Source organism: Ictidomys tridecemlineatus, chromosome 7 (assembly GCF_052094955.1).
Source record: "Ictidomys tridecemlineatus isolate mIctTri1 chromosome 7, mIctTri1.hap1, whole genome shotgun sequence".
Lineage (NCBI taxonomy): Eukaryota > Metazoa > Chordata > Mammalia > Rodentia > Sciuridae > Ictidomys > Ictidomys tridecemlineatus.
The window spans coordinates 139,229,595-139,252,532 of record NC_135483.1 but is presented as its reverse complement, the minus strand read 5'-3'; the positions used below and the strand labels follow the sequence as shown (position 1 = coordinate 139,252,532).

The 22,938-nt window shown below is 40.9% G+C and overlaps 1 protein-coding gene across 9 annotated transcripts in view; it reads right to left on the bottom strand.

The window, feature by feature from the left end:
• Positions 1-22,938, bottom strand: part of Myo3b (myosin IIIB) — a 505,529-nt gene that overhangs the window by 289,088 nt on the left and 193,503 nt on the right. For all 9 annotated transcript variants that reach the window (XM_078017569.1, XM_078017565.1, XM_078017563.1 and 6 more), the window contains 2 exons: positions 19,619-19,707; positions 17,707-17,836 (listed from right to left, as the gene is read on the bottom strand). In XM_078017569.1, coding sequence (XP_077873695.1) covers positions 17,707-17,836; positions 19,619-19,707 — 219 coding nt within the window. The remainder of the gene's footprint in view (positions 1-17,706; positions 17,837-19,618; positions 19,708-22,938) is intronic.

The following is a 22,938-nucleotide window of genomic DNA, read 5'->3' as shown; positions in this document are numbered from 1 at the left end:
AGAATTTGGAGAGAAATGGATGGCATTAGAGCAGATTATGCTAAGTGAAGCTAGCCAATCCCTAAAAAACAAATGCCAAATGTCTTCTTTGATATAAGGAGAGTAACTAAGAACAGAGTAGGGAGGAAGAGCATGAGAAGAAGATTAACATTAAACAGGGACAAGAGGTGGGAGGGAAAGGGAGATAGAAGGGAAAATTGCATGGAAATGGAAGGAGACCCTCAGGGTTATACAAAATTACATACAAGAGGAAGAGAGAGGAAAGGGAAAAAAACAAGGGGGAGAAATGAATTACAGTAGATGGGGTAGAGAGAGAAGATGGGAGGGGAGGGGAGGGGAGGGAAGGGGGGATAGTAGAGGATAGGAAAGGCAGCAGAATACAACAGACACTAGTATGGCAATATGTAAATCAGTGGATGTGTAGCCAATGTGATTCTGCAATCTGTATACAGGGTAAAAATGGGTGTTCATAACCCACTTGAATCAAAGTGTGAAATATGATATGTCAAGAACTCTGTAATGTTTTGAACAACCAACAATAAAAATTTTAAAAAAAGAATTTGAATTTTGAAGTCAAAACACCTGGGATTTGTCTCAGTTCTGCCACTTGTTAGGAAGTCCTGGACAACTTATTTGCCTTCTTACTGTCTGGGTTCCATCACCCAGACACAGAGAGCTGGGTGAATATTTACTGAGTTCGGGGAATCAAGTGTTTCTGTTAAATTGATAGTTAGAGAGTTTCAGTGGCAGTGGAGATGCAGGTGCTGATGGTGCAGGGAATTTACCTGGAGACATGTGGAACCTCTGGAGATCTTGGTTGGGAGGAATTCTAGTTGAAGCTAAGTCACTTGACTCTGCTTACTGACCATCCCTTCATCATATATTTTGGGCTTTACAAAAACTGCTATTAATTAAAGTTTCTGGTTAATCAGAGATTTTACAGACTTATCCAATTTTCTATTGCCTAGAGTCTCATTAAATGTTGATTTGGATGACTAGAGGGAAAAGTAAATAAATTGAGGCTTTAAGGCTTGAGAGTTTGTTTTATTTTTTCCTGTTTATCTTCTTAAGATATTAATAAATTAATAAACTGTGATCCTGGGGATTTTGAACCCAGTGATCCTTTGCCACTAAGCTGCATAGCCAGCCCTCACCCTTTTTGTTTGTTTAATTTTATTTTGAGACAAAGGCTTACTAAGTTGCTAAAGCTGGCCTCAAACTTTTGATTCTCCTGCCTCAGCCTCCAGAGTTGCTGGGATTACAGGTGTGCCCCTCCCCATATCTGACTTTTTAAGGTATTAAGACATGAACATCATAAAAATATCAACAAAGAGTGAGGGGGAAAGTGACCCATAGTAATGTATAATTTTATCTATTGCTTTTTAAAAAATCAGAGATCAAGAAAATAAATGTAGAAATCCATTTATTTTGTCCCATATCTGTTCCTCTGCTCCAGGTCAGAATAGATACTAACATTTGTTGAATATGTATGATATAGTAGGTACTATGCTAAGTGTTTAAAATGACTTACTTAATACAACAACACTGTGAGCCATGCCATCTGTCCACAAAGAAAGGAAACTGAGGCAAATGGTGATCAAGCCCCTTCCCCAAGGTCAGAGCACTAAGCAGATATGCTGAGAGAGCTCATCAAGATGCGCTAATTAAACTGTGGTTGTTTCAGAGATGTTTAGACTACCCAAGGCAGACCATTGAGTGATTGATGAGGTTGCTGACTGACCAAGCTGATGGAACCCCATTGATTTTATATGAGGTCTGATTTGTTTTTTTTTTTTTTCGTCATTTATACACCAAACCAAGTCAACTTAATAGGGGTCCCATTGACTACCCAGCTGTCACCATTGCTAGGGCTAAGCCAAACCTAATAATCTGGAAAACAGTTGATGTGGTTTTTATACAACTTGAACTACTCTTATGAAGAGTAAAGAATGAAACAACTTATACTAAGATTAAACCTTAATAAAATCTTAGCAGTCCTGCCTGTCAACCTCCAATTCTCCAGCTCAGTTAGGCAATATTTAATTTAGTTTACTGATGTCTCACATGTGCAGTGGGATAAAGTTCAAAATTGTTGCTCCATATAGCTGTGGTTTACAGAGTCTCTTTGCACAACATGTTGGCACAAAAACAAATGATTATTATATACTTCTAACATATGCACCAGACTATTAGGAGCTGTTCTAAAGAGAAAAATATAGTTTCTATTAACATGACCCAAATTCCTGGGGGAAAAATATTATTAAGTTTGGATCACTTCTAAATAAAGTGATCATAATTATAATGGCTTTGTTTCTAATTTATTTTATTTAAAGTTCCTAGAGTTATTGAGAGAGAGAGAGAGAGAGAGAGAGAGAGAGAGAGAGAAAGAAAGAATGGGTATGAATGACCTGAAAATTCCATTATAGATTTCATAGTGGCATAAATTAATAAACTGTAAATGGCTTTGAGAGTTCTCCAATAGAAACTATTGAAATATGAAATGATATGGGAATGAAAAAACCTTTAATATTAAACAGGAACATTTTCTTTTTCTACAAATGAGAAGGATACTGGTAAAGAAAAGTAGACTATTTTCTTGCATTTCTGACCATTGGGAAAATCAAAGCTGCTATATTTGCTACACTTGACAGGATCATTAAAGAAATAAAACAAAAGAGCTGAACTGCCACTTAAAAACAAAATGCACAGTCGTTATCATATTTAGGAGCTATGCAGGAACTATTAAGATGTGCTGGAGGGAGATGGTGAATCTGATTTACAAGATACTAATTTTTCCAATATTAGACTCTTTACCACAACTCATTATTGAAATCTATTTTCTTTTTCCCTGAAGCCAAAACAGCAAGAGAGCTCCTAGAGCTAGGAAAATAGGAGGAACTTTGAGAAATGGATTTGAGCCCCACACTGGAAGGGTTCTCTGGATGAGAAAGACTTGAGGAGAAAAATCCTGGGATTTGCAGTGCCTCAGTGAGGCCCATATGATCCTCCACCCTCAAGATGTTTTTCACAAAAAGGATCTTATGCTAGTTTCATAAGCCTGAACATGAAAGCCATGTCTTAGCATTTCTGCAGTAAAGATATCTATTGGACTTTCAGAATCAATATTCTCATACTTTTTGACAATTATGAGAATATGATTCACCTCACATCTCTTCACACCCCACAAGACTAGTGTTTCCTGAAACACATGGTGGAAAACATGGCTCTACACTGAAAATACTGGGCTTTTCTGTGGCTGCAAAGAGCCACAGGAACTGAAGAAAAGCTTATGTTGGGGCTGTGCAACATTAGAACAACAACTTCTCTCACACACTGAGAATAGTCTGAAGTTAAGCCTGCGTATAACAAAACATTAGTTTAAGAAGGTGAGACACAACTCTAAACCTAGCTACTCCAGAGGCTGAGGCAGGTGGAGAGCAAGTTTGAAGCCAGTCTGGACAACTTAGTGGGAACTGGTTTCAAAATAAAATTTACAAAAAAGTGCTGTCTTGGGTTCAATCTCAAGTATTCAATGAGAGAGGAAAGGAGGAAGGAAGAGAAAGAAAAAGGAAAAAAAAAAGAAAGAAAGAGATGAATCCACCTATCACCTGGCGTTATTCTCTTTGGGTTGACCATCATGAGGGGCATAATGACATTTCTGCATAGTAGTCAATATAGCAACTAGTAAGCGAAACGTGGCTCGTCTGAATTGAGAAGTTCCCTAAACATAAAGCACACACCAGATTTTGAAGACAGCACGGAAGATGTAAAATATCTCAATAATTTTATGTTAACTACATGTTAAATGATAATAAATTTGAGCTGGCGCTGTGGCCCACATCTATAATCAGAGCAGCTCAGGAGACTGAGTCAGTAGGATCTTGAGTTAAAAGCCAGCCTCATCAATGGCAAGGAGCTAAGCAACTCAGTGAGACCCTGTCTCTAAATCAAATACAAAATAGGGCTGGGGATGTGGCTCAGTGGTTGAGTGCTCTTGAGTTCAATTCCCGGTTCCAAAAGAAAAAAAACCATAATATATTTGATGAGTTAAAGATGTAATATTGACATTGATTTCACCTGTTTCTTTTCACTTTTTAAAATATGGCCAATAGGTAACTGGGCAGCATTATACTCTAAGGTTCTTCAAAAAGAGCCAATTGAGAAATTTTCAAACCATTGCAACTCAAAACAACATTTCAGTTAGAGATTATTAGGGGTCCCTTATCTGGAGACTCTTCTTAAAACCCTTCTTTATAGACGGGGAAGGTGGAGAAGGTGGTCAGAGCCAAGTTCAGGTAGATCTCAGCCTGCGATCTCTGTATTCCAGCCCAGCTGGTGGGGTAGGAGAAACTGCAGACAGAACTTCTAAAAACAAAGAAGCATTTCAACTGCTTCTATCTGAACAAAAAGAAAAGGGCACTTGGAGAATACAAATTCAAAACCTAAAGGTATCCTGGAGTGTGTCTTGGGTTGGGGAACAAGGAAAATTTCAAAAGATGCCCTCTTCACTCTGTGCCACACCACACACTCATCCTGCCCTCAGCAAGCCTAACCAAGTTAGTCAAGATAATGGGAGTCTCAAGGACAAGGGCCAAAAATCATGAACAAGAGGCCAAGGAGCCAGGAAGGCATGGTTTCTGCCAGGGCTGCTGCTCCTTCGGCCTGTTCACAGAAGCCGCGGAGCCTCAGCCCCAGCCACTTCGGCCCCACAGCTGAGCAGTGAGGCGGGATGCGCCGTGAGTCCACTGGTTCAGGGCTGCGGGAGAAGCTGCTCCCTGGCACCTTCTGTCCTTTAATCAGAAGAATGTAACGCTGTTTCTGGGAAAGCCCACCCCGCCCACTCGCCTGGGGAAGGTGACAGCAATCACTTTCAGATGGCAGCAGTTACTGCAAGCCACATCTGCAGTCTCCCGCAGGAGTCCTAATGAGGACCTCATCCTTGTCTCTCTAGATTCAGAATACAGAGTTCTGTCTGGAGCTCCTTCTGAAGTTCACAGCTTGTTAAAATAGACCTCGGGCTCCGCAGGGCTTGCAGCCCACATGTCTGATGTGCTTCAAGCACTCTCCGGACTACCGGGAGATTCTGTTCACAAACCACTCTCAGGCTCCACGGACCACCTCGGACGTGCCAGCTCCTCTCTAGGAGCTGAAAACAGGAGCCCACTACAGTCATGAAATCCTTGTGCTCCAGGACTTAGATTGCAGAGGCGCCAGGAGTTTCACCCAACCCAGAATTCTTGGAGGAGGTGGTGCTAGGGCTGAGTTTTGAGGGGGTGGACAGGTATGGAAAGTGTGGTAATGTGGAGGGGAGTAGCAGAAGTCACTCTAGAGAACAGAATTAGTATGGAGTTGTGAAGCAATGTGATGGTACTGACCAGATGTACTGTATAAATGCAGTAGAAGACACCACCTCTATTCCCATCAGAGCTTGCCATCTTAGCAGACAGAAAATAAGCTGGTTACATGAGAGAGCAGCACCTCAGGGCAGACCAAGGTGCTGAGGGGCACAGGTTCAGCTGTAGATTGTTGCAGAGGAGGATACTGTGTAATTAACATATGCTATTTCATTATTCACAAGTGACCTGACCCTCAGTGTCATTGCCTATTTCCTGAACAAGAATCTTACTGTTACTCACTGTAGACTAGGTGCTAAAAAAAAAAAAAAAAAAAAAAAAAAAAAATCCTCAGCTAATGATGGAAACTGCTAGTCTCCCAGAAAACTTTTTGGTTCTCAGCCTGTGCTTTGGACATGAACTCAGTGACTGCAGATACCTACGCTTATCCCCAGGTATCAGAATACAGAAACAAGAAACAGCTTCACTGTTGTTTCTAATTTCTCCCACTTCCGTGAGAAGAGCAGCTCCTTAACCATATCTCAGGCCCATTTCATAGATTTACAGGTATAATCACTGAGACACGTCCCTTGCCCTTTTTATTTTTTATTTTGAGACAGGGTCTCCCTAGGTTGCTCAGGGACTTGCTAAATTGTTGAGGCTGACTTTGAACTTTTGATCCTCCTGCCTCAGCCTCCTGAGCTTCTGGGATTACAGATGTGCACCACTGTACCTGGCTTGTTGCTTATTTTTAACCTTTAATATATCAACACAAAGGTTTTTGTTGTTGTTGTTGTTGTTGTTTTGTTTTGTACTGGGGATTGAACCCAGGGACACTCAACCACTGAGCTATATCCCCTCCCCTTTTCATCAAGAGACTATATCTAAATGTACACCAAGTTGTACAAGTTGCTATCAGTAAGTTGCACAGCTGGCCTTGAACTTGAGATCCTCCTATCTCAGCCACCCAAGTCACTGAGATTATAGGCATGAGCCACTGTATTTGTCTTTAAAGCTCTTTTTCCTACTCTCCCCTCCCCTAGGCTGGATGTACTGGCTTTAGTGGCTTGTAGACTGGCTCTTCTATGGACCAGCTCCTGGGGTGTGGGGAACAGAGGAGGGAGGAGAGGGCAGAACTCTCCTTCCCTGATAGGGGACCCTACAGGCCCTCTCTGGCTCCTCACCAGGATCCTTGTGCTTCATATGGAGAGCTGGTAGCCCCCCCCACAGAGTTAAGGAACTCACACTCAACAGCTAACCTAGCTCTTTGTGACCTTTTAAGGACTGAGTTGTATCCTCTCAAAAGTCTTAGTTCTATAACCCCGAGTACCTCAGACTGTGACTCAACCTGGATGAAGGATCTTTAAAATTGAAATGAAATTATTTTAATTTTAAAGGGTCTTTAAAATTAAAATAAGTCTGTTAGAGTGAAGCCTAATCCAATCTGATTGTTGTTAAAAGAGGAGATTGGGACACAGATGACATGACCAAGGGGTGACCATGTGAGAACACAGTGAGGAGGGCTATCTGCAAGCCAAGGAAAGAGGCCACCGAAGAAACCAAGTCTGCTACACCCTGATCCTGGACTTCCTGGAACTGTGGAGAAACATCTATTGCTTAAACCACCCATCAATGTGAACTTGTTATGGCAGCCCTGACTAGTACATCTCATCTCCCTTGCCAGATGAGACCACGTCTCCCAGCCCACCCTGAGCTGGACACTCACACTGCATTCACATCACATGTGTATCTCTTAGCCTTTCTGCTCTCTGATCTCAATTTCTCCCACGTCCCATGGGTTCATGAAAAATCCTTCTGTTTTTTTTTTTTTCTGAAAAACTGGAAAACCCAAAGGTGAGCAGTTTCTATTATCATTTAATTCATTCTCCACTTAGCTTTTCCCCCAACAAAGTGCTAATTGCATTTTATTAGCCAAGTAGGTGCACAGCAAAGGAATGAGATTATTCTCTCTCTCTCTCTCTCTCTCTCTCTCTCTCTATATATATATATATATATATATATATATATATATATATATATATGTATGTATCATTGACTCCAAGTTTCCCTAATGACTCTTTTGGGAATTCCTTTTACCACTATTGGGAGAGAGAGAAAAATATATCTTCTTTTGCCCCCATGAGAGCCAGGGGATGAAGCTAATTTGCAACAACCCTTCTCAGAACTGAGAATGTAGGATGCAGGGACTTCTCGTTTCACCCATGGACCTTATTTCTAGGTGGTCAAGCCCCTGTTTTTATCCTGCTGCACACACTCACTCTGGAGAGAACACCTGAGTTTTTCAGTTTGGTGCTTGGTCAGTGAGCTCCTCTACCCAGCCCATTGAGTAGGCAAATCCATGACAAGAAACCCTTCAAAAATAATGATCTTTGTTCTTGAGATTTGCAGAACTGAGAAACATCTCATGACTAGGCGATTAAAATGTGTGTCATCTGGCCACAAACCTCCCCTCTTTGAAGGTGCCCATCAGCCTGCGATCACTTCTGTCCTACACAAACCACCCCAAATCAACCTCCTAGCAAGAGGGCCCTTCAGAACAAGATGGTCCTTCATCTTCCCGTCAGCTAACTTATTATAATGTGGTTCTTTCTCTACTTCTGCCAGGCCTCTTAACTAGTCGGCTTCTGCCATGCAGCAGTAGGCAGACCAAGCCTGTGCGTGGTGACAATATTAATACAGTAATGCCTCTAGTGATGAAAAGATGTGTCCCAATAGCACAGTTATTTAAAAACCAACCAACCATGCTTCATTACCAGACCCGAAAATAACATAGGAGGCCAAAGAGATATTGGTGATGGGGCAGGGAAGCCCCCTCTGTCCTGTAGAAAAGGAACACAGTCCCCATGCCCAGTCAAGGACAAGGGCTCCCTGCCTCTTTTGGCCCAAGTGAGGGCAACCCGGATTCTCTCAGGGTAAAACCCTGCTTGTGATATAAAGGTCCAAGGTCTGACCTCAGGAAAGCCTCCACACCCCCACACAGCTGAGCCATTCAAACCCATGAGCGAGCTTCTTTGCCCACCCAGGCCCAGGACTGGCTGCCCTCTTCCCTTCATGGTGCTGCCTCTGTGAAACCCCCCAGGAAGACCCGAACAACACCCTGCTTTTAGTTTCTGAAAAACCCCTCTAGACTTAACCCACCTCACCTGCTCTTAGTTAACCTCCAATCACCCTTCCCCATGCCTAACTCCATAAAAGTCCCCAAACCCTGTCCCCAGCAGGACAGATTTCTTTACTCTTGACTGCCTTGTGAATTAACTTTTTAGAGAATTTATTGTTTCAATGATTGGAATACTCTGTGCGGTAGAAGGTGCAAAAGGGGCTTGGATTGCTAACATTAGCACCCAAGACTCTAAACTCTCTGAGCCTCCTACCCACTACTCAGAAAGAGTGGGTTGAATTGTGTCTCTGCTACCCCATGATCCATATGCTGAAGTCCTAACTCCAAGTACTTCAGAATGTGACCTTATTTGGAAAAAGGGGTTTTACAGATCAATAATTTAGTTGAGGTTATATTGAAATAAGTGGGCCTCTAATCCAATAATGACTAATGTCCTTATAAATAGGGGAAACTTGGACACAGACTCATAGGAAGACCACCACGAGAAGATGAAGGCAGATATAAGGGTTATAAGGGTTGTACAGAAGCCAAGGAATGCTAAAGATTGTCAGAAAACCACTGGAAGCTAGGAGAGAGGCCTGGAACAAACCCACCCTGAGAGCCTTCCAGAGGGAACCAACCCTGCCTTCCCCTTGGAATAAGACAATACGTTTATGTTGTTGAACCTTGGTTGGTGGTACTTTGATAAGGCAGCCCTAGAAAACTAATATAGGCCTTAGATTAGAAGTAAAGAGTGGGTTTCAACTTAAGTTTCCATCTTACAGAAACTCTACCTGCTTTAACAATGATTTATTGAGTACTTTTATGCTGTGGGCATTGCTCTGAGTTCCAGATATACGGTAGTAAACAGGATCCATAAGGACTCTACCATCAAGTTGCTTGCAGACTAGCATATATATTGCAGATAAGTAATGGAGAGAGACACATTTCAGAACCTGATGAAGACACACAAGTAATATGATAGAGTGGGGAAGTGCAGGGCTTCCTTCCACTGGGTGGACAGAGAAGGTCCTCTTTGAAGGTGATATTTGAACTAAATTCGGAATCACAAGATAAAGAAGGACCTCCTCTAAGGATCTGGAGAAAGAATGTTCCAGACAGAGCAAGTAGCTGGGCAAGAGTCAGGAAAGGGCTTGGAATATCTGAGGAGCAGAATGAGGACAAAGAGTAAATGGAAGAGTTCAAGGAGAACAGAGAGACTGGGACAGACCATGCAGGAGTTGGAGACAAGGAAGGAGTTAGATTCTCTTCTAGGTGTGATGAAGATCCACTGGAAGTTTTAGATAGGTGAGAGACCTGACCTGATTTGTAGTTTTAAAAAGACTACAGTTTAGTTGTTAGACTATCAGAGGCAAGAGGACAACCAGAGCCCAGTGAGGAGGTACAGGTGAGAGAGGCTGTAGGTTAACCATCTGAACTATACCTTCACCTTCACATGGTTTTCCTGTGTGTATGCAGGGGGCGGGGTGGATCCAAATTTTCATTTTTTATAAGGACACTAATCAAATTGGATTAAGGGGTCAACCTAATGACCTCATTTTAACTTCCCTACCTCTATAAATACTCTATTTTCAAATGAGACTACATTCTGAGTTACTGCGGGTTAGAACTTCAATATACCTTTTATAGAGAGGACACAATTCAACCCCAACAAAGCTAAAAAAGAGAGATTCTATACTGATGAGAATGACCACATTGAGAGAAATTAATAGCCATGCCGAGAGGAAAGAGAACTACAAGATCAAAGTCCATGTGAAGGTGAAAGGAAGGAATGAAGAAGATAAGTACAGAGCTGTCCTGTAGTAAGAGCAGAGACAGTTCAGCCCTTCAGATGAGAAGGGACAGAGAAAAAGAGAAGTCGATCCAGGTATGGGTAGATTCATTTACCCCTCTATTCATTTATTCAGCAAATGGTGATCCTGCTACATGCCAGGCATTGTTCAAGGCTGCAAGGACTCACAATAGATAAACCAGATAAAAATCCCCTACCCTTTTGGAGTTCCCATTATAGCAAAGACTGACTGAAAATAAACAAGTAAAATGCAGATAGTAGATTAAGTAGTGATAAGTGCTAAGGAGAAGAATACTAAGAAAATAAGGACTAAGACTAACAGCATCAGGGATATAAAATATTGAGTAAGTTGAAATTTTGGGGGTAGCCAGGTAAGGTAGAGACTGAGAAAAAACCTGAAGGAAAAAAAAGAAATTAGCGATGGGTATGTTTTAAGGGGAAATGTTCCAGATAGAGGAAACAGCAAGTGCAAGGGAAGGTTTAAAAAACCCACAGCTAACACCTTACTTAGTGGTGAAAGATGGAAAGTTCCCCCTACCCTCCAAGTTCAGGAACAAAGCAGGTATGTCTGGTGCCACCTATTTGACATTGTAACTGAAGTTCTAGACAGTGAATAAAGGCATATAAAGCATAAAATTGGAGAGGAAGAAATGAAAGAGTCCTTATTTACAGACAACATGATTTTTCAACATTAAAAAAAAAAAAAATCCCAAAGAGCCAAGTGTGGTGGTGCACGCCTGTAATTCCAGCCACTCGGGAGGCTGAGGCAGCAAGAGGACTGCAAGTTCAAAGCCAGCCTCAGCACAAGCAAGGTGCTAAGCAATTCAGTGAGACTCTGTATCTAAATAAAATACAAAATAGGGCTGAGGATATGACTCAAGGGAAATTCCAAATGCCAAATTCTCAGTGGTTAAGTACCTCTAAGTTCAATCCCTGGTACAAAACAAACAAACAAAATAAAACCCAAAGAATCTACAGAAATGAAAACAAAAAATAAAATAAGCCTTTCCTAGAGCAAATAAGTGAATTTAGCAAGGTTGTGGGAAATAAGGTCAACACACAAAAATCAATTACATTTTTATATACCAGCAATGAACAATAGAACATATTTTTTTAAGGGTGATACTAGGGATTAAACACAGGGACACTTAACCACTGAGCCACATCCCTAGCACTATTTTGTATTTTTTATTTAGAGACAGGGTCTCACTGAGTTGCTTTATGCCTCGCTGATGCTGAGGTTGGCTTTGAACCCGTGATCCTCCTGCCTCAGCCTTCCAAGCTGCTAGGATTACAGGCCTACACCACCATGTCCAGCAAAAATAAAATTTTTTTAAAAATGTATGCTAGTTCTGAAAATTGGGATATTTAGATATGAACCTAAGGAGACATAACTTTTTATATGCAAATACAAAATGCTGATTAAAGAAATCAAAGAAGAGCCAAATAAATAGATATACCATGTTTATGACTTGGAAGACTCAACATGGCAATGATGTCAATTCTTCCCAAATTGATCTATATATTCCATGTAATTTTAGTCAAATTTAAGCAGAACTTCTTGTAGATACAGATAAGCTTAATTTAAAATTTACATGGAAGAGCAAAGGAACTGGAATAACCCAAACAATTCTGAAAAAGAATAAAGGGGGAGGAATCATTCTACTTGATTATAAGACCTACTACAAAACTAAAATCGCCAAGGAAGTGTAGTTTTGGTGAAGAGACAGATACATAGATAATGAAACATATAATAATCACATATAATAATTACTTTTTTTCACAAAGGTACAAATCCAATGCAATAGTTGTTTCAACAAATGATTTTGGAATAACTAGACATGGAGAAAGAAGTGACCCTCCACCTCACATTGTATACTAAAATTAACTCAAACTAAGCCTTATATATAAATCTAGAAGGTAAAAAATTTGTTGAGCATCTATTCACATGCAACTGTACACACAGAGGCCTGTGTTCACCCTGGCTCTCATTAGGTGGTCTTTAACAGCCCTGCTCACATGTTTCTGTCTCATCCTGAAGCTGTTCTGTTCAGAGGCCCACTTGACTGACTACAGCCTGCCATTTCCTTCCCATCTTTCTTCCTCCTCACACCCTCCCTCTGCTTTGGAAATCCCTTCCTTAGTGTCCTCTCTACTCCATCCTCCCCCTCCCCCTCCCTTCTAGTGCTTAGATCCTGGCTTAGAATGCTGCATTACTCCAGGATGCCAATAGTCTTTACCCTCCTACTTAAAAGGAAACAAAAAATTCCCCAAGAAGGCTTTCTTCATTACAAGAAGCCTTTCCCCATGTTCACCCATCACATTTCCTTGACTACCTTCTATTTTTACTTGCATAAACCTAATGTTTATATTGACCCACTATCAGTTTATATACTTATTCAGAATTTATGTTTTTTTGTTACCCTTTATGCATTTTTGGATTTGGCAATATTTGTCTCTGAACATTCTGGATAGGACTTTCTTCTATGCTCCTATAAAACACCTATGCATAGCACCATATCTCAGCAGATACCAAATACATAATTATCCGTTGAGTGAGATACACTCTTCACACAGAAAGAAGCAGGATTCATATGGAGAGAAACTCACTCCCTAAGGATCCCTGATGGTATTGAGTTATCTGAGCCTCCATTTCAGGAAGAACTAGGTACTGTCCATGTCTGTAGCCCTAAACTTGGTCACTTAGATTCAGGTCATCTACCAGACCCTTCTGCTACATTGCTAGGACACTGGAACAACCATAAAGAGAAAATGGAAACTCTCAGAGATAATTACCAAAAGGTACCCTCTTGAGGGCTTAATGCCCTTAAGGAACATTAATCAGGAATGGGGTCACTGACATCAAGGACTTCAGCAGAGATGGTGTTAAAGTGCTTTAAAGATATTATAAGATACAGTGTCATCTTGTCACCCGTACCCTAAATAAGAAGGGGAGACAATGGAAGTCAAGAGAATCATTACTATTGATTTTCACTGCGTATCAAATTCCAAGGGGAAAACCTGAGAGTCCTTGGATAGAAGGCAACAGAGGTAAAACTCAGTTCCAGGTTCTAAAGTGAAACCAGACTTGGAAGTTCAGAGAACATTCCCTCTGGTGCTACTTGTATGTATTCCTTCTAGTTTCTCCCAAGTTCCTAACTCCTTTACCCTGCCCATCCTCCGCCCCCACCAAACTACTATTTGGAAGTCAGAATTTATGATTCAAAGACAGAGATGAATTTTCCAAGTTCTTTTTGAAACTTCTTCTCCTCCCTCACCTGAGCATTTTGAATATTACTTTAGCTTACTAGGAGCAAGTTGAACATTCTTCAAACAGGAAAATATGCCATGAAACCTTGGTGTAACATCTTTCCTGTTAGTGTTTTTCTACCCACACCATTCAGATTGAAAAGTCACAGCTGCAGGGTTAGATGGTAGTGATGGTGCCATATTGAATTTTCATTCATAAAATCTCCAGAAAATTGTTGCTCAATAGGAAGGATTGCAAAGAAAACCTCATCAATCTGAAATGGCCTATCTGCAGGCACAAGCATGGTTGGGCTGGCATGGGAAGGGAAGAAAGAGAGCATCCATATTAAATAGTTGTCCCCATTTACCCAGTTGTCACCAAGAGCCTTGGAATGAGAGTGCCCTTCAGGCTCTGGCATGTCTACCACCAGATGTAGCTTGTACCAGCAGAAGGGGTCACTGGGAGGGAGTTGCAGGAACCTGTAAACCTGTGCCTCATGATGCCACTTCACATGTTCAATCTCTGCAGTATTTCAGTATCTAGAATGTAGAGCATAAGCAGGAAAGAGTGGGCAGGAAATAGGAAAAGCCACACAGATTACTCTCCCTAGTTTTCTATTATGCTTCCTGCTACAGTTTAGATCTGGAATGTTCCCCAAAGGCCCATGTGTTAAAGAATTGGTCCCCAGCTTGGCACTACTGGGAGATGATAGAACCTTTAAGAGTTGGAGCCTGTTGGAGCTCCTCAGGGCATGGGGACTTGGCCTCACAGTGAGAACCCTGGTCTCTTCCTCTTTCTCTCACTTTCCAGCCCTGAGGTCAATGGTTTTGCTCTGCCACACACTCCTGCCATGATATGCTACCACAGGCCCAAAGCAACAGGGCCAACTGTTCATGGACTGAAATCTCTAAAACTATAAGACAAACCTTTTCTCCTTATAAGTTGGTGATCTCAGGTAGTTGTGATAGTAAAGGAAAGCTAACTAATAAAATTGCACATGACATACAAGTTGATCATCTCAATCTTGATAAGAAATTAAACCAAGCCTCAATACTTTTTTATATCTACTAATGAAAGGAGTGTTTCCCACCCAGTAGCCCAGGCAGGATGCTAACTTGAAGAGGTAGAAATGTCAATCCAGTGTTCTCTGATGCCTCTGCTTAAAAGTAAAGGACAGCAGTAGTCTAGATATTAGGAGATCTCAACTGGAAAATTTTGATAAAGAAATTAAAGTTATTGTTTATATTTTAAGGGGCCTTTCTTTCATTTTGTGGAAAAACACCCATAATTTTGTGAAATAGAATGCACATACAAAAGAGTATGCAAAGCATAAATATACTGCATAATAACTATTATAATGAAAATGTCCTTGAAAACACTGTTGAGATCAGGAGCCAGAGCATCAGAGCATTGTCAACATCCCTTATGAGTCTTTTTACCAGATATCTCTCCTCTCAACATTGAGAAATCCTCTTTTTATGTTTGGGGATAGTAGTCCCCAAAGCTTCCAACTTTGATATTTTCCTTCTCCAAAGGGGCTTATAAAGTTAACTCCCCATAATATCTATGCTCACTGAACTAGTGCTCAATTTACTTCTTTTTGGTCCTGGGGATTGTATCCAGGGGTGCTTAACCACAGAGCTACATCCTGAATCCTTTTTATTTTAAGATAGGGTCTTGCTAAATTGCTGAAGCTGGTCTCAGACTTTTGGTCCTCCTGCCTCAGCCTCCCTAGTTGCTGGATGACAGGCATGAGCCACCATACCTGGCCCAGTTTACTTTTAATAATACAATTCAGATTCTGAAGCAGGATGATAAAATAAAAATGACCAAAAGTTGGTTTCTCATGCATGGACAATGTTAGCATATTTCTTTTCAAAACACTAGGATGTGTGGAATCTTACTTCCAGCAGGAATGTACAACTACTTTCCCCTTCATAAGGGGCAGGCATATGCTTGAAACAGATATCTGCAATTTTAGCAAAAACAGGACAACCTATTTTGGTCTAGTGAGTTTTTCCCACCTTCAAAGTCTGTAATATAATAAAACCAAAAAACTTATCCATAGATGCTTTAAATGTAAAAGCGTAACATGCTAGCACTCAATAGAGGGTGCACAATCACTTTGGAACTCAGATGTAAGGGCAACTATTTCATAAGGTAATAACTTAGGGTCCAATTCTAGGCAGAAAGTGAAGGTAAAAGAAAGTTTTATATGCTTCATGGCACAGTGATATTATCTCTGAAGCCCCCTTTGTTGACCATCAGTGCCTTGTCACCAAAAGTTGTTCAGTGTTTAGTTGAATGCATTTTAACATGAATAATTCCAGAAAAGGAACATAGAATCATGCTTACTAGATTTGATGTTCATATGTGGCTTCCTAATTATGTTCAAAGTATGGAGAAAAATCAAACTTAGGATTTCAAAAGAAATTATTATGCATAATATGCAAGTCAGGAATACAAAGACGCTTGAAAGAATATCACGTTTGTTTCCAGTCTTTTTTTTTTTTTCTTTCTATTTTTGTTTCATCCAGGTGATGAGGAAAGCAGATTCAAGATTCAGAAAATGCTACAAGCTCTTTGGGAGAAAAGAAAAGGAAAAAAAAGAAAAAGAAAAGCAATAATTGAGGCTGTCTCTTTGTTCCTTTGCCTCCCGACATTTAAAGGATTCCAGGCAAAAGCAGGAGGCTCGCTGCGGAGCCTTACTTTCTGAATAGCGCCCCCTAGCGTCCAGGGCTGCGAACTTGTTTTCATTTTTCCAAACGTTTAAGAAATCAGAAATTCCAAAGTTGTGAACAGATTTGACAAGTCGTTACTCACATTTGAGAGTCATTGGGATAGATTTTGTTTCAGAGAATATGTCCCCTATTAATAATGGCCATGTCCTTGATTCTACAGAGAAATCGCCTTAGGAGGAAGCTACACCACTGTGTCTGGCCAGCCCTGCACACACCTGCCCTGAGGTCCCAGGAGCCTACAGTAAATTAAATCCTGGCTGTACTCAAGGAGGCTCTGCAGAGGATGCTAGAGATCAGCTTTCTAAGGGTCGCCCTGGTACTAGTTTTGATTATAGGAGAATGTCTGAAGAAAGAGCCTGATTTCAACTTTCCTCCCAAGTTAAGATGGAGAAGATAAAGCAAACTTTGTAGACTACTGCAGCATTTTTTTTCCTCCTTATCCAGGATTTTCCTTCCCAGACCTGGCAGCGACTCTCTTTCAGCATATAAACGTCCCAAGCTAGACATAGTGCCAACAGTTTTAAGAGGGACATGGAAAGAAGAGGAAATGATGAGCGATGATTAAGAGGTCTCTCCCTCTCTTTCTTAAAAGCATATCCTCAGCTATTTCCATAGCCTCATAAACATAAAGCCCTTGAGAATAGAGCTGTGAGAAGATTGTTGGCTGCCCAGCCAAAGGCAGCAAACCCCAGGTAAATCAAATTGATCCAGCAAATTGATCCAGTTAGAATCCATTTGGCAAAACAGCAAAGACCTGGGAGTCCCTATCTTTGGCCCTGGTTTCCTGCTTCTTGGCATGAGCGCTGACTGAGAGACTAAACAGAAGTCGACTGTCAGACAGCAAGGCCGTGTACTTTCCAGTTGATTAGGAGAAAGATGGAGTGGGGTTGATGACTGGGCTACAAGTTAGGCTGTGTAAGCCTGAGGATCCTATGATCAGTGATTTTGATAAAACACACTCCTTTCACCTAGAATCACTCATGAACTGCAATCATCTTTCCAATAATTCTAGGTCAACAGAGACTATCCTAGAAAGCTTAACATGAGTGAATGGTAATTTATGGCTTTATGATTTGAAGACTAAAAAGAAGCAGGACTCACTTGCCACGTGCAAGACCCTGGGTTCAATGCTCAGCACTGCAAACATACAAACAAGAAAAGATAGGCAGAGAAAAATGAGAAGTCTAAGAGTTGATGTTATGGAAGAGAGAGAGAGAGAGAGAGAGAGAGAGAGAGAGAGAGAGAGAGAGAGAGAGAGAGAACATGTATTCTTTTGCTATATGGTTAAATTATGGAAGAAAAAAAAATCAATGTTTTTTTCTTGAATTTCAATAAACCCTGTTTGAAGAGATTCAGTGTTAGTTGTGTAGACATGGCAGTGTTTGAACACTAACTAGAAAATGACGTCTGGGCTTGTGTAAGGACTGGGGCTGTCAGGGAGTGTCAGGTACCTGTTTTGGTCAAAGGGATGGAGAAGAGTTGCTGAAGAAGCTTGTTTTCTGATGTTCTCAGGACTATAACCACGTCAGCAGGGAGGGTGTCTCTGTTTTTCTCAAGAACCCCAGAAGCATCATATAGTACCTGCAACACCAACAGCAAATGGGAAGTTACCCGAGGCCACTGTCCAGCTCTGGAGCTGTCTGGTCAGTCCTTATTGACCTCTGTATAGAAACTCTTGTTGACATAGTCAGGCTTTTAAATCCTAAGCACCAGATAAAGGGGGAAAGTTGTGATTTTGATAGGTCAATTTATCTTAGCTTCTTGTCCTGTGTCTTTGAAGACCAAAGACAGGTCTTATCAAAGGTATATCATATCAGAATAAAAATGAAAATATATTGGTCACTGTGCAAAGCATCCACCCTATGAGGTGAACACTATTGTTATTTGCATTCTACTGGTAAGCAAGCAGAGAGTGAAGTAGCTGGATAACATGAGTACGGGACGGGCATCGAACCCAGGCAAGCCAGGGTGCAGCCCAGTGGTAGAGCACTTGCTTGGCATGTGTGAGGCCCTGGGTTCAACCCCTTGTACCAAACATACAGAAACAAAAAAACTAGAGCAGTTTGTCTCCATGCTCACAACCACCACACTCACCGACTCCCAAGGCACTCACAGGACCTTAGTCGTCACTCAAGGACACTGAGCAGTTCTTGGGTTTCAGAGGAAAGGGAATCCAGGCCAGAGAAATTTTAAGGAATATTCCAGAGCATCCCTAGTCTATAAATGAGCTTTGAATGGTAATTGAATTCAGCAAAGGACACAGAGCCCAGAGAGAAAAGGATCCTAGAAAGGAAAGGAGGAAAAAGGGGGAAGGAGAGTGGGAAAATGGAAAAGGTGGATAAAAAGAAGAGGTGACAGGAAGAGGACAGGAACAGGAGGCAGAGAGGATGGGGAGGAGGATCTGGGTTGATGCTGACATCTCAGACTCAGAGGACATTAATATGCAGTCAGACATCAGTGTGGAGGTAAATGAAGTACTCAAGGGCAAAGACTGGACCACAATTTCTAACAGAGTTCCAAAGAAGACAGCATAAAAAGACCACGTAGAGAAAAGCACAGTCCCCTCTCCTAGCATTAGAATTGCCTTTTGGTCAATATCCAATCAGGAAAATTAGTTTCAGTGTCATGATATGAATATGAAAGATAATTTTGATTCATTTTATATCAACTAAATAATCCCAAATGCCTTTTATTGAACTCCTACCCATTTTCTGGATCCAGGGCCTCAACGAAGCCCACAGGAACCAATTAGCCATAATTCAGTTGGCTCCTTTGGAAGTAACATGAGCAATGAGTTGTTGGCTACGTGACTGGAGAATTTCCCGAATCAGTCACTGATCTGTTTCGGGAACTCGACATTGAGACTGAGGCATAATATATGAGAAATGGAAACTTCAGTTAATGTTGTAAAAGCTTAACATCTGGATGATGAAGTGAAATATTTCCCCTTTCATCTGGACCTTTTTTGGTGGCCTGTAGACATATGTTTAAAGTGCTAAAAATTGAGCCCCACTGTGATATAAACCCTCCTGCGCTACCTACGCGTCTCCAAATGACTTTAGAATGTGAACATTCACTACAAAACACTGTGAAATCTGTAATGTGTTTGCTCTCTGGAGAGCTGTCAGTCCTAGGCCAGCCTTCAGGTGAGAAGCAGATGGCAGCTCTGTGGGCCACCCCAGCGAGAAACTGCTTCTATGCCAAGAGGCAACTTTCTGTTAGTGGCATCACTGGGAGAGTCTGAGGATGACAATTTGGGGTTCAAGAATTAAAAGGAGGATGAAATCTGCAAGCAATCTCAGCAGTGGCACTGACAGGGTAACATGGGCACTTACCTTCCGTGACACTCAGGTATAGACTCACCTTTCCAGCGTAATGCCAAATGCCGAAGCACAGCGCCGCTCCTTTGGGCCTCCAGAAATACTTGCATCGTAAATTATTTTCAAATTTATCTGCATGGATTTTCATGTAGAAAAATCACAATATGAACTCTTTGTTCTTTCAAACAAAACCATGTTCCCCAAGCCACGAGAGACCCAGAATAATGGCTTTCAGACAAGCCCAGTATTACCACTGTATATACAAGACTGGAGAAGGATCACGCACATGATGGGCATTTCCTGCCTTGCCCTTGCTTATTTGATTAGTGTTGTGTTTAGTGTCAGGCTCTACCCTAAGATGGCATGTTTTCCTGCAGTCCCTAAGGGCTCTGGCATGCATGCTGAGGACATCCCAGGCCTGCCAGCCCTGCAGATAGCCCACAGAAGGCAGGTAGACTCATCTTGGCAAATTATGACAATATTATGGGAAAAAAAAGAAAACCACTGAGGTGAAAATTTCAACCTCTAGATGTGAATCTCTCCCATAAATCAATTTTCCATCTGGGGAAAAGGCTTGAACTTCCTGTTCCTCCCTCACAAGTACCTTTGCATCGTGTGGTTGCAGCTGGGAGCCTGCTCTGTGGGAGGATGCATGCTCAGGACCAAAGGCACACAGGCACCGGGGGCCTGGGGCCCCAGGCATCTCACCATCTAGTGAGGAGTGAAGCTCATGTGAAACCAAAGATTCCAGAAGAAGGAAAAGGTCAAAAGGAAAAGGCTGAAAGAATAGAGGGTCTTAGCTGCCAGGAAGAAGTGCCCCCATCTCCAACCTGTAGGCACCAGCAGCTTAAGGAACTGGGGTTTTAGAAATGAGCCGGGTTGTCTGGCAGGAGGGGAAAGTGTGAGTCTGGAACAAGCTTCTGTGCTACCTATGAGATGGGGGTACAAAAAGGAAGGGGAGTAAGTGAGGGCAAGGGTAATGGCATTTGTGTTGGCGGGAAATAGGAAGGCAGGAGGGTATAGGGATGGTGATGAGTTTCCTTTAAGATACAAATATTCTACCAGGACATCACAACTCAATTAAAAATGGAGTTTATACTTTTTCACCAGGTAGCCAAAATACATAGGGTATACTCATTAAAACACATCCATAAATTTGTTGATTGATTGTATATCTTCTTCTGTGAAGTGTCTGTTCAGTTCCTTAGCCCTTTTATTGATTAGATTGTTTGGGGTTTTTTGGTGTCAACTTTTTTGAGTTCTTTATATGTTTTATATGTGCTAGAGATTAATACTTTATCGGAGGTGCATGTGGTAAAGATTTTCTCCCAATCTGTAGGCTTTCTTCTCATTTTATTCTTTCTTTTGCTGAGAAGAAGCTCTTTAATTTGAATCCATCCCATTTATTAATTCTTGATTTTACTTCTTACGCTTTAGGAATCTTGTTAAGAAGTCAGATCCTAGGTCTATGTGGTGAAGATTTGGGCCTATTTTTTTTTCTGTTAGGCACAGGGCCTCTGTTCTAGTACCTAAGTCTTTGATCCATTTTGAGTTGATTTTTGTGCAGGGTGAGAGATAGAGGTTTAATTTCATTTTGCTACATACAGATTTCCAGTTTTCCCAGCATCATTTGTTGAATAGGCTACCTTTTCTCCAGTGAATGTTTTTGGCACCTTTGTCTAGTATGACATACCATATTTATGTGGGTTTTTCTCTGTGTCGTTTATTCTATACCCATTGGTCTACAAGTTTATTTTGGTGCCAATATCAAAATGCTGTTTTTGGTACTATATCTCTGTAATAGAGTTTAAGGTCTGTATTGTAATGTCTCCTGCTTCACTCTTCTTGCTAAAGATTGCTTTAGCTATTCTGGGTCTCTTATTTTTCCAAATAAATTTCACGATTGCTTTTTCTGTTTCTATGAAGAATGTGATTGGTAGTATGGCCATTTTGACAGTATTAATTCTGCCTATCCAGGAGCATGGGAGATCTTTCATCTTCTGAGGTTTTCTTCAATTTCTTTCTTTAGTGTTCTGTAGTTTTCATTGTAGAGGTCTTTCACCTCTTTTGTTAGATTGGTTCCCAGGTATTTTATTTTATTTTATTAAGCTATTGTGAATGGAGTAGTTTTCCTAATTTCTCTTTCAGTGGATTCTTCACTGATGTATAAGAATGCATTTGATTTATGGGTGTTGACTTTATATCCTACTACTTTGCTGAATTCATTTATTAGTTCTAGAAGTTTCCTGATGGAATTTTTTTTGATCTTCTAGATACAGAATTATATCTCAGCAAATAGTAACAGTTTGAGATCTTCTTTACCTATTTGTATTCCTTGAATTTCTTTCTTTTGTCTAATTGCTCTGGCTAGAGTTTCAAGGTTGATGTTGAATAGAAGTGGTAAAAAAGGGCATCCTTGTCTTGTTCCAGTTTTTAGTGGGAAAGCTTTCAATTTTTCTCCATTTAGAATGATGCTGGCCTTGAGTTTAGCATATATAGCTTCAGAATGGCAATCATCAAGAATGCAAGCAACAATAAATGTTGGTGAGGATCTGATGAAAAGGTACACTGCTGGTGGGACTGAAAATTCATGCAACTACTATAGAAAGCAGTATGGCGATTCCTCAGAAAATTGAAAATGGAATCACCATTTGATCCAGCTATCCCACTCCTTGGTTTATACTCAAAGGACTTAAAATCAGCATACTATAGTGATGCAGCCAAATCAATGTTTGTAGCAGCTCAATTCACAATAGCTAGACTACGGAATCAACCTAGATGTCAGTCAATAGATGAATGGATAAAGAAAATGTGGTATATGTACTCAATGGAATATTACTCAACTTTAAAGAAGAGTAAAATTATGGCATTTGCCAGTCAATGGTTGGAGCTGGAGAATATCATGCTAAGAAAAATAAGCCAATCCCACAAAACCAAAGACCGAAAGTATGCGGATGCTAATTCACAATAAGGTGGCTAGGCAGTAGAAAAGAATAGTGTTATCTTAGATTAAGTACAGGGAAGTGATGGGAGGGAAGAGGAGGGGATGTGGGGATAGGAAAGATAGTAGAATGAAACAGATATTATTACTGTGTGTGTGTGTGTGTGTGTGTATATATATGTGTGTGTGTGTGTGTGTGTGTGTGTGTGTGTGTGTGTGTGTGGCTGCATGACCAATATGATTCTGCAACACGTACACTCAGAAAAATGAGAAATTATATCTCATCTATGTATGATATATCAAAGTGCATAAATGCATTCTACTGTCATGTATAACTAATTAAAGCAAATTTAAAAAAAAAATTTAAAACCCACATTCACTTGATGTCATGAAACCAATTTCTGTTAGAAGTAGACGTGGCC